This window comes from Styela clava, chromosome 2 (assembly GCF_964204865.1).
Source record: "Styela clava chromosome 2, kaStyClav1.hap1.2, whole genome shotgun sequence".
Lineage (NCBI taxonomy): Eukaryota > Metazoa > Chordata > Ascidiacea > Stolidobranchia > Styelidae > Styela > Styela clava.
This window is the reverse complement of record NC_135251.1, coordinates 16,878,682-16,895,828: the sequence shown is the minus strand read 5'-3', so window position 1 is coordinate 16,895,828 and position 17,147 is coordinate 16,878,682. Positions and strand designations below refer to the sequence as shown.

Here is a 17,147-nt window from a genome sequence, read left to right as displayed (position 1 = left end):
GCCCAAATATGTACTTCCAAACATCGAAGTGAATGTTTTTGCATGGTTTGTGAAATTTTGATAAAGATTTTCTTTAAAAAGATACATTCTTACAAAAATTAAGCAGTGATGAATCTCTCGAATAGAATATGAATTTTTTCCCCTATTGCATTGTAATATATTCGAATATTTACTGCGCTATTAAACCCCTGCACTCAGCATCAACTTTTCTGCGTGTTTTCATTTGTCTCATTGTAATTAAATTGTAGGCTCGTTAAACGAGTAGCTGTTTAATATAATTTTTAGGATATGATAAAATTTAGTCTAAACGTGTCTCACGATAAATTCTGTTACGTAAAAAATGTAATTTACTCTTCGAGCGTAGATAATAAATAAAATTAATTCATCGGTAAAACCGCCGTTTTGGATGTTTCCCCTGGCATAGACTTCCTTGTTTACTTTGGTGACATTGGCCAATCAGCAAGATGCAAAAATAAACGTAACAATGCCCCCTTTCGCATCCACTCAGACACATTCCTCACTCAGCCAGACTTTCAGGCGTGGTCGTGAACATTACCTCATTTTTGCGATTTTGAATTATATTCGTTAGTTTTTAGTTGTTTTTCGGAAATTTAAATAAAAATAATTCAATGATCACCTTATCCTCCTAGGAATTTTAATTTAATTGCAGTAATCAAAAATTAGTGTAGAAATAGCTGTGATAGACTAGACTAAAATTCTTTACCGGTACTTTTAAAAAACAGATTGTTGAATGGTATGAATTAGAATGATAGTTTGAAACAAATCCTTCATTTTATAGGCAACAACTCGCGAAACCACTCCTAAAATAAGCATCGAAAATTTTAGAATGGTAAAGTATGGGAAGAATTTTCCGGGGTCAAAGGTCGGGAAAAGGTCCATTCAGCGTCCCTGGCCAGATTACCCGATCACTGGGATACGCAAACTACCGTACCTTACTGCGAAGACGAGTCCAGCAATCCCTTCGCGTGTGACATCGTCCATGTGATTCAAACCCACGAAAGCACGCATAGTACAGTAATCAAGTGCACGATTCGCCGAGCAGAACTAGTTTTCGCGAAATCGCCCCCTTCGACTTTTCGCCCCGTTCTGTATCATTTTCGCCCACCGGGGGGCGATATCGCCCACTTTGGGAATCACTGGTATAGACAACGAAATGGATCTTCAGTGATCCACTGTTCCACTGTTTTCAAAAGAGCCGGAACGTCGCGCAATGTGGATATCATCTATTGGCAGGACTGCTTGGTGTCAAGTCCAGAAGTCATCTCGCTTGTGTTTCACTGTTTGCGGACAGCACTTCGTAGATGGTAACACATATTTATTGTAGTAAAATCCTCTTTTCCGTAAAACGTGCAACTCTTGGAAGTGGGAACAAGGCAATATTTGTTACTAAATTTCTAATGAAATTCTAATATCATTTTCAGATAGTTACCTTATGTGCGTTACGAAACTGAAAAATAAACGGCCGCTTCTTGCGGCCTGCAATATTAATTTTAAAAAATGAAGTTTCGAAAACACTTGACATGGTTTCTCGCAAAATTACCAAGCTCAACTTCTCGACCGATTCTGGTCAAGACAGTATACTACCTGCCTTGGTTCAAAAAATGCTTAGTGGCTCCAATTTTTTCAGACTACTGAAAATTGGCTAACATTGTTCCTACTTTCAAACCAGCGGTGATCTAACGGATCCTGATAAATATTGCCCTATTCGTTTTTTTTTCAATTACAAACAAATTATTTGAATCACTTGTCATTTATATAAGACCACAGACGCGTCATTTAGACGCATTGAATCAAAGTGTGGAAGCTAAATCAATTGCCTTGGATATTTCAAAAGTTTTCGATAGCGTCAGACTCGTCGTAGCTGCACAAAATTCGTCCTATGGTATATCTGGTCAGAATTTTTCCATCATTGAATCCTTTCTCTCCAATCGCATAATTAACTTTGCTCTTGATTCCCAGCGCTCACGGGAATGCCCAATCTCTTCTAGAGTTCCTCAGGGCTCAATTCTTGGACCTACATTGCTACTAATATATATTCACCAATGAACTTATAGATAATATCATTTGTAATTCGTGTATACTGAAGACCTAAATCTTTGTTCCTGTATTGATATGAAGTCCGATAAACAACATTCTTTGGAATTTCGAAATTTTTGGGAACGGACTTGCTTCAGAGTGGAGGGGATCAGTGGTTTACCTGAACTCAAAAAAAGCAAATTCTCGTCAATCAATAATCATATTGATCCAAATATAACTCGAAAAAATTCTAGGCGAATCATCCAAATTTTGTCTGGTTGGGGTCAACAACTACAATAATAAGGGAAGTTGGATCCTATTACCGTGCTTTTCGACATTTGTCCCGCGAGTGCATGTACTTCACTCGTACAAATCACTGATACATACATACATGTACTGGCATATGCAGGTTGGTGCTACTGCGACGGTATTGAACGAATGAAAAGTGAGATACATATTTTGTTTGAATTTCCAAATTACAAGCAGTTGCATTGTCTAGAAATTTAAGTATTGTATATATATAAAATCAGTAGTATACGTAAGGTATCGGTAATAAATCTTTTAAATTTATCATGCCATATGTAAGCTATTTTTCAAAATCATTTAAAAGTGATACCAATTTAGTTGAGATTGGATAACGATATGTAAACTTTTTAGATCGAGTGCAAAATTTAGCTATTAAAACAATTTTTTTAAGGATTATTCTGGGACTACATATTTGTAGATCAGATATCAACGAACAATAAACATGATTGCCAGGAAACAACCACATTTACAAAATTTATCACGATGGAGCAATAAAAAACGACTACGTGTATTGTGGCGTGCATTAGTCAGTAACGACTTCTATCCATGAAATTTTACAAACAAAACCAATATATCTTAAAACTAATCTTCGCGGAGATAATATATAATTATATATCATGAAAAATTTTTCATGTCATTTATCTAATGATAAAGAAAAATGTGCAGACAGTTCAATAACATAAATCAAGGACTCGTTGTTTTCCCCAGTGTCGACATTCTTTACATAATTTCCCGGTAAGATCATTATCAATGTCTCGGCACAACTAATTATTTCGTTCCGGATATAGGGAGCAACGATATTATTATGCAAGAAACGAAATGTGTTTATGATAACGCTTGCTATTTTTAGTCAAAACGCCTGAATTTCATGTCGTGATGAGATTTTTTGTTCGTTTCATTGTCTAAGTCCCCAATTAATTTTCAGCGCTACCAATTATTTGTAAATTAGTAAATAAACTATTACTTGGTCCGTGTCGGAGTTTGTAATAACATAGACTCACGTCAATCATGTCTAGTTCGCACGACCTGTCGGGGAAAAATAATTCAGTAAAATTTCTAATAGAAACATTATTTGTAGTTGGATTTTTAGCCACGTTTCGAAAATGCACGTAAACAAAAATATTTACCAGAAACGATAATGCACGGCGCCAGCGACGTTGTTCTTTCGAGCATGCGTCACACCTGAAACAAAAGAATTCTTGAAGTTTTGGGGGATAAATCAATAGTTTACTCGTCGACTAAAACAACATTACAGAAAATTCATCGCAAAGGATTTCACGAAATGAACACAATTTGCAAGAAAATATTTTGTTTTTATTTGAACGATATTGCCTTATTCAAAATGATTTGTAGTAATCTCAGCTATGTAAAAGCTCACTCATTGACTTTCAATGTTTTTGTCGAATATGGTATGCTAACCATTGGAAAAAGGATGGACAAGTAAATGTAGTAATAAATAAAAGATAACATAGGTTCAAGTTAGAGAAGCTAGAACATTTCAAGCCACAAACATTTCCGTACAATACACTCCAAAGTAGAGATTTAACAGCCGCAGTGCCATCCGCCACCTGCAGTCGCATATCTGATTGTTACTACCGCACAAATTACAAATTCATATAAATTTTAATGGAATCAAAATTTGAATAAAATATGAATGAGTTGAATCTGTACAAATATTGAGATAAAGTTAAGTAATAGGGGACTTCATAACAAAACTTCGGTCTACTCAATTGATCACTCACTGATGTGGCAACATCAATAGTATATTGCATCAACGCTAGATTTTTCAAATATATCAGATACGACTTATGAACTGTGTCATGGGAGCTAACATAAAACTTTAAACCACATGCGAAGTTTGTAAATATTTTTAATGAAGTTGAATATCGTAACGCTAATAACGGAATTGCGTAAGTCATTTTTGGCGATTTTGAGTTTTTTATAAAATAGGTATTTATGTAATGCTGCGCACCTGTCTGTTAACTCAGATTTTATTTTAAGAATTCCGAACCCATAAAAATTGAGATTTAGTATGACATGCACATTTGTCCAATTGTTTCGTCATAATGAATTATCATTTTTTACCGCAGGACTATTGTGACGTCACAAAGGCAAAATAACAACGGCGAAGTATTTTCGAGTTTTTGCATCTCGGATTCTAGCTTAGCGCGTATTAATTTGAATTTATACTACAGTATAGGAAGGCGTGATATTCACTGTCCGAGTCCAATTCACCTTGGTTGGCTTTTATATTGGGTGCATTGCTGTTTTATTCTTTATATTTAATCTTAGTCTTATTTCGGTGGGTGTGCAGAACGTGTTATATTATTGAAATATATATTTTTAAACGTAAAAATTAATGTAATTGAAACTGATTAGCTATTTTGGGGATTCGACATTGTAGATAGTGAAAATTACATTCGTTTTTGGAATGTTTAGTTTTCAGGACTGGTGCATATAGTAAAGTTGCAAAATTGCGTATGTCCCCAAGTCATAGACACATTTCTGCCTAAGTCACAGTGCGCCATTATGACGTGACTTAACTGCGTCATACAAATTAATTTGAATCCGGCTACAATCCAAAAATTGAACCATGGCAAGTTATTGACTCTCAATGGCATAACAATATCATTAGGAAGTTTTTTACGTTTTTCTCCATACTGCTAAAAATGACTTACGCAATTCGGTTATTAGCGTGACGATATACTGCATATATTACAAGGACACATTATTTAATCTGTTTTCTAGATAAGGACTGTTATATTGTGTATATTCATAACCTAATATACGAGAGTGTATTTAAAAGCAATGTGAAGTAACGGGCGTATTAATTAACTGCACTTCATTAGGACCATTTGTTTTAAAGTCACCAAATTTTCACATTGCAATTGTTAGAAAAAAAAACAAGAGAGCAATATTCAAATATATGGGCACAAAAATCACGAAATTGGTTGGCCCTCTAGTTGAAGAAAAGAAGAGCGACTTTTCCAGCAGTATAACAACAGTCATCCCCACAACAACATATCAGCAAAACGATTCATATAAAAATAATGATCATATAAAGACTTGTTTGAAGATTATATATTCTACGAGCCTGATACAACACGATTTCGCGGAATCGATCTGTGATTCAGAAACTTCTCTTCTTTTGGCGATCAATGCAGTTGCGATGAAAGGAGTGTTCATAAAATCTGTGCTTTGTAAATTTCACAGATATAGATTTGGGCAATATCTTACCATGTGGTAATTGGCGAACGAGAAAGATATCAATATGACATTTTGTTTATAATTTTTGCCTTTCGCCTGCCGCAGTGAAAAAACCTTCTTCCATTAGCATTACACCTTTGAAATAAACGATTCGAGACGTCAGGACAGAATTCGAGTTTATGACAACTGGGCTGCATAGTCACAGTCTTGCCGGTGTCGGGTATAGGAAAAGACAAATGAGTTGAGTGCTTCAAAAGCACGGGTGTGGTTCGTCCAGTCGAAAGTCGAGTCGAAATCGGCTAGAGATTTTGTGAAGCACACTATGCGAGAAGTCAACAAATCTGCCACGCATGAGCATCATCAGCAGGAATAGAGATCCACGAACAAAATATCGCTAAATCAGCGGTGAAGTGGCGTGGGTGCATCTGTCATCTTGAAGTGAGAGCCAAACGTCGGTACGACATCCTGGCTAAAAGGCATCATGATATACATGCTAGGTATACTCAATGTTTAGTATCTTAAAGGAAAAGCTTCATCGGAAAAACCCGTTTCAATTATCGCAAAAAAACGCAACCACATTTAAGTAATGGCTGTCACAAAGTTAAAAAGAATACAATCCATGCCGTAAAAATCCCCGAAGAGCGCATTTTGAATGTAAATAATAAATGTGTACTATCATGTTTTGAACGCCAATGTTTAATGTACAAAATTTACCACATTGAGCAAAAAGCGTGTAACTTTAGTATAAAACGCAGCAACAAGCTTGATATATATATATAAATTCCATATTAGCTCGACTGAAATTATTGGAAAACAACAATAAACGCTTTTCAATATACGGATGGTCCCGTTACAAGCACTAATACCGTAGTTTTGTTCGCGTTAATGCTTTTTTTTTAACGATGCATAATGCTTGTTTTTATGAGATGCATTTGTAAAGCGTAAACCGTGCTATCGTGTTTTTTAAATATTTCTATGCCTATGGCGCATAAATTCTTTTCACGTAAACAGAGGGTAATTTTGCATTCTTTCTTTTATTCAACTTCCATGACAATACATGAAAATAAATGCATATCGCCCATTGCCGATATAATTAAACCATGGTTTAGAAAAGATAACTCGTTAAATAATTCACGTTACGTTAAACGGGCTTGTAACGATCTATAATTACACGAAAAATAACACCACGGCTCAATTTGTTTTCTAATCGCGAACATTTTTTAAAATTTCCGTTCGATGTATTATAATATTGCGTAATAAATTATGTAGAAGAGCTAACGCCGCCAAACTACGAAATTTAAATTTATTTAGTTGTAAATGGATTTGTAACGCATGAAAAAATCGTGAATTAAGACAGAAAAATGTTTTGAGCCAAGCATGATTGCCCAATAACTAAATGCTTTTCTCTATCTTGAAATCCATATCAGTTGAGGTCAATAGGTTTGCAAACAAGGTTCTCTGCGTTGGCCGATTTTCTTTTGTCAATCTGTGGGGTGAATGTCTCATCAATCGTGGAATCGGTAGAATCATACTTTACTATGGGCCAAGTACGGGGTCTAGGAAAATAATTGAATTATTATTTTTGTTTTACTAATATTTTAATGTAAGCATTGATACATCTCGCTCTCCGTACCTGAATGTATGTAAATGTATGAACCAATCCTACAAGAATGCTATTCCGGTAAATGACGGCACTTCATGTAAGGGCCGTGCTACTTAATACTGAGTTCATTGGTGTTTGTCACCTTCGTGGTTTTCTATACATTTAGCACTTCTTTCTTCAGTCGATTTCGACCCCACGAGCAAACAGTGTAGTCGTGTTCCTTTTCAGTGAGTCGATGTCTAGGCAACAAGGGTTTGGCAGAGCTGTAACCCGTGCAATAGACCAAACTCGAAATTGCCATTCAGTGATTGCCGACTACAGCTGCAGTTATATACAAATGATATAATTATAGAAGCAATTATCGGAGAGGGAAACGTAGAGAAACATTGACGCACGTTGGGTTATTTTTTATTCGATTATTAGTACGGTACGCCGGAAGCTAAACTCTGGCACGTTCTGCACATTTTTTCTCAACTGCCAGCCTATACATATACGTGTTTTGCTGCCTTGCATAGCACACTCGAGGAAAATAATGAACGTAGATATGAGAAGAAATACCACTGTTTGCGATTTAAAAAGATTTGGAGAAACTTCACAAAGACTTTCAAATATGATTACTTTATTTGTAACACTCATTCTACTATCTTCAATATACATTATCGACGTCGATGGTAGGTCTCTGACCAGCACACACGTAGAAGGATCGAGGCATATATCTCATTCACGTGGAAGGCGAGGCTTAAGCTTTTGTGGAGCTCGCATAGTCGATGCACTGAACTATTATTGTACAGTTGGGATTTACGAACCCCAAAAATGTTTTGTCGCTAATTTATATTTCTGCAAAAGAAGACGAAGAGATCCACCACCAATATGTAGAATCAACTGCGGATATAAGAGGAGAAGTGAGTACAATACATATATTTTTATCATTTCCTACTAGGTTTAATACGGTGATGCAATCATTATTTTTATTCACCATGCGTGGTATTCATATCCATAATTGTCCGTTCTTTTTATCCCAAATCGTATTGATGAATTTGACAAACAAACAATTCTTCACATCGTCTGAGTTTAATTTTATTTTGTGTTTTGGAGTCAAACGACTCTATACCACTGCATACCTCCTAGTGTTTACTTCAAAAGGTCAACATAATAAGTCGAAGGAAAACTAATGGGCGTAAAATACTCGTCTAAAATAAATGTGACGTAGGCAGACAGCGTCAACATTTCTTCAGAAATTAATCTTGTTGATGCTTCAAGTTGGAAAACATGTGAAACAATTGATTGAGTTTACCTATACGTTACAGGAAAGCAACAATGCTTCAAAACGAATAAACGGCTTCGCTTAAAAGTGTAAATGATTTGCCGAGCACGTGACTGAGCGATTTTGTACCATCTATGTTCCGTGTTCACGGCAGTTTAAGATTTCAAATTGTATTCTCAACTATAACCACATAAAAATAAAATAATAATTTACGACTGGTGGGAAGATATTTATTCAAAATTTCCTCTGGATGTAATTATTTACCGAGAAGTTTATATAAACATATCATACTCAGATTTTACTTACATAACTGAAAACGGAAAATATGTCAGTTACAAAAAAGCGGTTCGTGTACAATTTAACAGTTATATTGACAATTTGATTTAAAACAAGAGTTTGAACAACTAGTTATAATCTACCCCGAAGCAAATTTACGTAAACAATTCTTCCAGATATAGAAATTAATTACAAAACTTCTGTTTTCAGGACGAACGACAGATTCGGGGTCAGACAATAACGCCGACTTTTCTGCTGCCTTGCCATTTATGCCAACGTAGGTACAGTTCATGTAATTTGTATAGTTAAACATTGAGCTTAATTTTCACCACAAAATCAAGTTCAAATTTTTAATAATAGTTTTGGTAAAAGTAAATAGTAATTAGCAAATTGTTTTTGAAATCGCCAATGTGTAATTTATCACGAAAACTTAACAACATAGTATCCGGAAAATCCGATAATCTTGCACACGCATTTGACCTCTCGGAGAAGACAGAAATAATTTACAACTAATCGAAGTGAATCATTCATGAACCAAGAAGATATGATATTTTTAATTAAAGAAATTACATAAATAGTGTTTTTGTGTGAGAGAATGTCTTTGAATTTGAGTTAATAAGGAAGTAAACATAAGCGGAAACTGACTTGCACTATTAAAAACACATTTCCGACTATGCTTTCATACTACTTATACCAATAGACGCAATTTTGAAGCATGCCGTGTATCGTAAAATTTATCTAATGAGTCCTTGCGCGCGGTCCCTAATTCGTAAATAATAGAATAAGTAATAATACACCCTATCATAGGAATAATACAAAAATACGATAAACAACCTTGCTATTGCTAAATATTTTTCAAAAATTGCATCATGATTTTACAATTTTTACGTCAAAAATAGACTTGAAAATCCTAATTGTTTAAAATAAATGAAAAAACATAAACTTTACGACTTGGTGTCACACGCGTGAATAACTATCGTGATCGCTTTTATAAAGAAGCCAATCTCCCATTTAATCCTACAATTGACGTTGTTTTCACTAACTCAAAAGATGCTATCTTGCTCAAAGATTGTCGAGCAAACTTCTTTCTTGTAAGAGGAATTGCAACTAGTAATCTCAATAACGGTATTTAGAAGTCTTTATCAATAATCAATAATGTAGAGACCATGTGGTGCTAAGATTGGACAATGGTGCACTCCATCATAAGTTTATTTAGCTCCGACTATATATATAACGACTATAAATACCCAAATCTGCTTCAGGCGGTGCTTCAGAAGATGCGTTTTTCATCTAGAGGGACTTCTACTCTATAGAATCGTTCGTTTGTTCGCATGAGGTGTTTAATGTGAAGGAACACTTTTATTTATTAATTATTCTATTTATTTATTAAGTTTTAATTTCGTTTAATTCACCATGAATGACACAATTCCAAAATTCACGACAAAGATTCACGAAAAAATGTTGCATTTCAAAAATGTGGTATAATCCATTATGATCCGCACCATTATTATCTATCTTATTTATCTCACTCCATTTTGATCAGAACCATTTGTGTCACCATATACGTGGTATTATGTGTTTTGCACAACATCATTCTACTAACTTTATCAATATTTATCACAAAGAAAAACATTGAAACAATAATGAAGTCGCCTAACTAGATTTTAAACGCGATATCTGCACTAACAAACCCGGTGCCAGTACACTGAAATCTTTAATATAATTGCCAATGTCACGCCACAACGTTATCGAGGGAACCCATAATAAACAATCCCAGGAAATTAACTAAATGTTGCAGATTATTTGGAGAAGAATAACGCAAAAATGTTCTTGACATTCGCCTAGAAAATTGTTTTCTTCGTGTTTGCGTGCGATGATATAAATAACTGCACGCGAATGCCGATATTTAACGGCGTGGTTATAATTTTATCAGATGGCAAGGGCAGATATTGATAACCCAAACGCCTCGTTACTGAGTTTGAGATGAGGTAAACATCCGCTCAAGGGAGGTTATATACCATGATACACGATGGGATGAATTGATGTATCTGATATATAACCTGGCGATAATATGAAATAAAATATATATATTCTTCGCATTGTGTTTTTAATATAATTATGCATCTGTTACACAGCACAGCCTCAAATTCGAATATATTTTTTTCTAATTGCAGATTTGAACAACCTACCCGGACCACTCGAAACATCGATTCGAAAAGTAAGAGGCACATCCACTCTCGCTGCTGTTACGGCGAATGTTCACTGTCGGAGTTCAGGGACTACTGCGCAGCAAGATGATAGGGCCACATTGCTTCGTAGCAGGAGGTGCGATGTGTTTGGTCGTTGAAATGAACGCGTTCGCCCTGATGGTTTGAAAGATAACATACCTCGAGCATTGTCGCGAAGATGCCGATTCGCCACATTGCCAGTCACATCCATCAAAGGTTGTTTTGATGCCGGGTCACACCAAGGCCAAGTGACAGTTCTTGTGGTGCGATCGAATCGTCTCGTCATCAACAAAGTATTTTGTCGACGCCACGTGTGCAATGTGCTTGATAGTGTTTGTCAGGAAATAGAAGATTCCGATACTTTGCTGCATGAAAATCATGGATTTTAGTATTATCGTTGTCAATCTGTTGTGGCATATTTGTTTACTCGTTTCTTCTGTTCTTGTGTGTATCTACAATATGCGATTGGATCTGGTATCCTATCATCGTGTTCAAAGTTATGTTATGGCTAAATTTGGTTTTGATTTTTCCTCCGGACATAAGTTAGATCGTAAACACGAAATTTAAAAAAAATCAAAAAGCGTAAGTAAGTTGTAATGAAATATGGATTTCATTTTATTTTATTTTTGTTACGTAACCACTGTCTTGTTGAAAATATTTCATTGACATCATTGAATTATTTAATTTTGTCAGGCATTTTCATTGAAATAAAAAATGGCACAAATCTGATATTTATTTCACGGATAAGGTGCAGCATAGTATTATTTACCTATTTTTGTCGATTCAGCTGAATATTTTGCGCTCATACAATCTGTAGATATTTGTGTAATTACGTCAACGCCATTGAATGGATTCCGAAATTCGACACCCTAATCAGAACTGTCAACAGATTGCGAAACGAATGACGTTATTTGAATTAAGGGTCGAGCATTTGTCACATAACACACTTTAAAATTAACTGATATTTGGCTGGAACGTAATTGCGATCATGAGGGCATATCACGCGCCAAAAGAACTTGCAAGCAGCGCGGAGGTTCTGCAATAATAGCGTCGGCGCTTGCTACTGACATTTTACGCTTCGCTTACAAAGCTTACTTTTGAGCAAATCCGATACGCACAATTCATCGTGTGTGGTGCGTTTGGGAATGGACAAAAATTCGTCACAACGAAAACCCAATATTACCAAGGTAACGGATTCATTAGACTTAGAGTTGAGAGTATGAATTCCGAAACCATATCCCTGTGTTAGAAACAAATAAACGGTAGATGAGAATTTAAAAACAATTTGGTTCAGATATACGACAGTAGCCTAAACCATACAAACACGGGAAGGTACAACCACGAAGTGAAAATAACTGAAACACAAACTCACAAAACACGAGTGGAGCAGTTTATGGTAATTCCGCAAGGTAAGGTAAGGTGCTTCCGTATGGTAAGATGTAAGACCAATAGACTATTTTAATACAAATTAACAATTTGAGCAACTTCTAATTCATTCTTGTTATATATATATACTTTATGCATTCTTATTATTGGTGCTGTTTACATTACAGTCATCATAAGCACATTCCTTATATAACGACAAGGTGAAATACTGACTGGATATTTATCTTGGGAATTTCGCCAACAAAACGCGGTCCAGCGACCTTTTTGTTTAGAAAAGTCGAAACGGTCCTCAACGCGAATTCGTTTTCTAACCAAAGAATTATTGTTTTGGGTATCGCATGGAAATGTTTATAAGCCGTAATGTATTTGTTTCAAATAATTCTAACTTAACAATTAACAAATTTTGTGGAAAGCACAATTTTACTTCAAACAACTGGAATCTTCCGTACAGCGTAGAAAGATGTAGCCCATATTTCACAATGTCTAAAACTATCATGATAAATATAGCAATATCGCAACGGACCCCATACTACATCAAATCTTTTGACGGAGCGTTCCGCCGAACGTGTTTGCAGTCGGTGATGCCAATGAACCAATTAACATATACGCTTTGCAATGAACCAATTCAAAGTGCCGGTACGCCACACAGTGGAGCCTTCTCGGATGACAACATGACGAAAATTTGTTTAACAAACGTGCCGGTAGTGATCGCCAACTACATTCATCGAATCCAGTCCTATCGGTTCCAGCATTCGAGATTTGCGAGAGGCACTCAATAGTAAATAGACTAGAATGTTTTGGTACAAATATATTTCGACTATATTCAGAAAACAACGAAAGACATATGTTTAACTTACCATTAATAAGTACGGTAAGCAGCAATCCGAGGAAAAAGATGTCAACTCTAGTGTAGTTAATGTATTATAGTCACCTTGAGTGTAGTCACAGAGATATATAAATAGAGTGCGCTTCTTTCTCGTTTCCGCGGGACAATATAAAGGCTCTCTCGTTTTGACGATAGACTTCCAACTTTTGCGATGCGCGCAATGCATTTCTTATGGGATTTGACAGAAATAAATCTTTTGCGTCGATTTTTCCCGCACATTCTCCTGATCTTGATTCGTTTTTCATTATGTATGATTCACTAGTATATCCCAGCCCACCATACGGTGCTAATTTTGGCAGTTTTATAAATTTGCAAAAGTCGTGGGTTGATAATATGGCCAACGTATCAGTCATAAGCGACCAAAAACGACCACAAACATTAGCAAAGATGGCTTACCGGAATCGCTTCCCCATTTACCTGTATTTGGCCTTATTTTATCGCCTTAGATATTTTGCGCAGCGATCTCAATATCATTGCGTGGCCTGGTTCCGCAGTATCCGAGCTGTACATATAAATAGAACTGAAAAGCGCTCCATGAGTGCGTGTACCAATATGGAGGTATCTAATATTGTTCGTCTACTCTACACCAAGTTGTGTAAAGGGACAGAAACCCATGGACACAGGATATATTCACTTGGCTAACACACGCACAATCCCCGAACTCGTAATAGAACGAGAATAAGGAAAGTCGGAATAAAGTTATGGCCTAACCCTAATCTGGCACACAGACTACGGGAGTACCAACTAATCTGCGCTTCGCCCTCTGCCGAAGACTTAGGTGAGATCTTCCCCGTGGAGGTTATTGCATTTTTATGATATAAGGCAAAAACAATCGTTTCCACTTATATATATCTATTGTATAAATGCCTGAACAACCAAATTTTTCAAGAACGAGATCCACATAAGGCTATAAATTCCCAATTCGAGTATAACTGTGTTTGAATACGCACAAAAAATCGCATATAGATCCATATGTGGCGCATTGGGTAGTAAAATAGACAAAAACTGGCCGCCAAGATGGCGGCGATCAAATTGTCCAGCGCTGCGACAACGCAAAACGAGAGAGAAGATCGTTCCATGTATTTCCAGTTCAGTGGGTATACGGCATACTGTGTTATGGCCTCCTTTATTTTATGCATGAGTGACCTTGGTTTTCTCTCTCGTTCTTCTTTTGTTGATGCTTAAGTCAATTAGTGCGTTTACATAGCAACGATTATCGTGCCAAAGCCGTATTTTGAGCGAATCGTGTTCATGTAAACCAGAGGTGACGAACCTGCGGCCTTTAATTTCAATGTCTGCAGCAAAGAAAAGAAAGATTGTAGATGAAAGAAGGGGATTTCATAAAGAATGGACTAATATGTTTTTCTTTATAAAAGAGGGGGGAAACGGTTTTGCCTAAAGTGCAAAAGTTCGCTGGCAGTTATGAAAAAAGAAAATTTAAAACGTCACTACGAGACCAAACATCCTGAGTTGAAAAATTTGGATGGGGATATCAGAAAAAGTGAGATAGAAGAATTTCAGAGAAATTTGTATCCGCAAAAGCTTGTCATGACTTCCTTTTGTAGCACGAACGTGCTCACTTTGAGCTATGAAGTATCGGAATTGATCGCTAAAAAGCTTAAGCCTTATGACGATGGGGCATGGGTCAAGGAAATACTCGTAAAAGCAGCTGAAAAGTTGGCTCCAAAGTCGGTTTATTTGTATCAGAGGCTGAGTTTGTCTCGGCCTACTGTTTGTGACCGCATAAAAGAAATGGGTCAAGATATTGAAGATATTCTCAAAAAAAGAGCAGAGAAATACGAAAACTTTTCCGTTTGTCTCGATGAAACAACGGACAACAAGAATACCGCGCAGTTGGCAATATTTTTTCGGGGAGTTACAGCGGATTTTCAAATTGATGAAAACTTGCTATCTCTAAAATCGATGCACGAAACTACTCGTGGCGAAGATGTGCTTCTAAAGCTGCTTCAAGCAAGTTTTCAAAGACTTTGACGCTGATTATGATGATCTTCTTTATTTCTGTGCTGTTCGTTGGACGAGTTGTGGGAACATGTTAGCGCGCTTTCATTCTCTTTTACCAGAAATTGTTGAGTTTCGAAATTTGGAGAAATGTCCGTTGACTGTGCTGGAAGATGAAAACTGGTTGTGCGACTTGGGATTTATAGTAGATATCACAAAGCATTTAAACGACTTGAACGTGCAACTTGAAGGACCAGATCAACTATTGCACTCGATGTATTCCAAGATCAAGTCTTTTACGCCAATGCTTGATCTCTGCTGGTATAATCAATTGAAAGATAACGATTGCACGCATTTCCCACGTTGAAAAAACACAATCCAACTTTTTGTACCCAATATATATGCTTTGGAATGTTCCAGTCTCTTGGAAAGATTCAATGCTAGATTTACGGATATCAAAAGCAAGAAGCTGGAGCTTGATATCTTTTCTATTCCCTTCATTGTCACACCTGCTTCTGCACCCTCCGAGCTTCAACTCGAACTCATGAAACTACAAAGCGATGACACGCTGAAAGCAATGTATCTGAATATGCCGTTGCTTGAATTTTATCGTGTTTATGTATCAAAGAAAGAGTTTCCAAACTTGAGAGCTAGCGCTCTTAAATGGTCATCTGTTTTCGGAAGCACCTATTTATGCGAACAATTTTTTTCTAAAATGAAATATACAAAAAGTCGATACAGGTCAAGGCTGACAGACGAAAATCTTGGTCTGCAATTGAGAGTTTCCACATCGTCAATTTGTCCTAATATTGAACGATTAGTAAAAAAGAAAGAATACCGAAAATCTCACTAAGACAAAAAGCATTACATATTTCTTTATTTGTTTTCTATTTCATGCTGCAATATAACATTAAATATATTCAGCTGTATGGATACATGGGTTTTATTACTTTCGATTGATTTTGTTAATGATTTTTTTTTTCGTTTTAATGGGTATAATATGATAGGATTTACATATTTGTCCCTCCGAACCCACGCAGAGGTACGTTAGCTAGCGCATTCCTAACGCTTAGCGCGACGCGTGCTCATCGGCGATCGTAATATGACAAAAAAGTTGTGCGGCCCGCCTACTCAGCGGTAACTAAAAAGTGGCCCGCGATAGCAAATGGGTTCGTCACCCCTGATGTAAACACTTTGGTTCGATCGCCAATCATGACTCAGCGTGTTTGCATCGTATTCAGTTAACCATGGTAATATTCGTGCACGATTGCACAGGGTAGATTAGCAGGCACGATGCTTTCCTCGCACGCGCGAACAGGGACGCGCTGACGGTTTTACTTTGGCGTTTTCTAGGTCGCTTGCTCTGCGCTTTTGTGAACCTAGTGCAGTAATGCTTTCAGGGTGACAGCGTTGCAATTGCAAGCGAGTTTGAGCTGTTTGAAGTAATTATTAGTTGTAGATGGAATTCTTTACTTGCGGAATATGTTAAACTTCTTTCAGACCCATCAACAGCCTGCCATGCACAATGCATTACGGTCTGACGTTACCGGTAACTGGGTCTGAAACTAAAATATTAGGTAAAGTCGCGGAATTCTAGTGCCATAAATGACTGCAACATATGTAAGTGTACAAGTTTCCCGGATTATGTAATTTTGCAAAAGATACAGTCAGATAGTATGATGTTAAACACAAGTACAGCACTGATACGAGTCAGGAAATAGTGGACACGAATAGGCCTATGGCTGTATGGAGCTTTTCAACCCTACCTTAGTCTAGCAAAGCAAACGTCAAAACGTTGGGCATGTTATATTCATACACCAAAAATACGGTACCGGTACTGTATCACAGGTATCAGTTAAATCGATTATCGTTTTTGATTTCGAAAATTTAATTTCTTGACATAATGAGTTGCATTCATAGCAAACTGTTATTTAATTTATATTTAAACATAAGTTATAGCAGAAAAGTAGTAGTGCAGTTTATGTTTGTGATTGA

General features: G+C 36.5%; 3 protein-coding genes across 3 annotated transcripts; all 3 read left to right on the top strand.

Moving 5' to 3' along the window:
* The first annotated feature begins 7,245 nt into the window (after positions 1–7,245).
* On the top strand, positions 7,246–11,650 carry LOC120336578 (uncharacterized). The gene is made up of 3 exons (XM_039404282.2): positions 7,246–8,055; positions 8,904–8,970; positions 10,868–11,650. Exons 1-3 carry the CDS (start codon positions 7,686–7,688, stop codon positions 10,989–10,991), a joined length of 561 nt encoding a protein of 186 aa, XP_039260216.1. The 5' UTR covers positions 7,246–7,685; the 3' UTR covers positions 10,992–11,650.
* Positions 11,651–14,615: 2,965 nt separating this feature from the next.
* LOC144431992 (zinc finger BED domain-containing protein 5-like) lies at positions 14,616–15,185 on the top strand. The gene has a single exon (XM_078119955.1). It carries the CDS (start codon positions 14,616–14,618, stop codon positions 15,183–15,185), a length of 570 nt encoding a protein of 189 aa, XP_077976081.1.
* A 58-nt stretch (positions 15,186–15,243) lies between these two features.
* On the top strand, positions 15,244–16,005 carry LOC144431991 (general transcription factor II-I repeat domain-containing protein 2-like). The gene is made up of 2 exons (XM_078119948.1): positions 15,244–15,473; positions 15,573–16,005. The coding sequence occupies exons 1-2, from the start codon at positions 15,244–15,246 to the stop codon at positions 16,003–16,005; spliced, it is 663 nt and encodes a 220-aa protein (XP_077976074.1).
* The last annotated feature ends 1,142 nt before the right edge of the window (positions 16,006–17,147 follow it).

Coding starts and splice junctions, on each gene's coding strand:
- LOC120336578 (XM_039404282.2), top strand. CDS start 7,686: ATGAACGTAGATATGAGAAGAAATACCACTGTTTGCGATTTAAAAAGA. Junction 8,056..8,903: donor CTGCGGATATAAGAGGAGAA/GTGAGTACAATA, acceptor TTCTGTTTTCAG/GACGAACGACAGATTCGGGG. Junction 8,971..10,867: donor GCCTTGCCATTTATGCCAAC/GTAGGTACAGTT, acceptor TTCTAATTGCAG/ATTTGAACAACCTACCCGGA.
- LOC144431992 (XM_078119955.1), top strand. CDS start 14,616: ATGAAAAAAGAAAATTTAAAACGTCACTACGAGACCAAACATCCTGAG.
- LOC144431991 (XM_078119948.1), top strand. CDS start 15,244: ATGTTAGCGCGCTTTCATTCTCTTTTACCAGAAATTGTTGAGTTTCGA. Junction 15,474..15,572: donor CCAATGCTTGATCTCTGCTG/GTATAATCAATT, acceptor GGAATGTTCCAG/TCTCTTGGAAAGATTCAATG.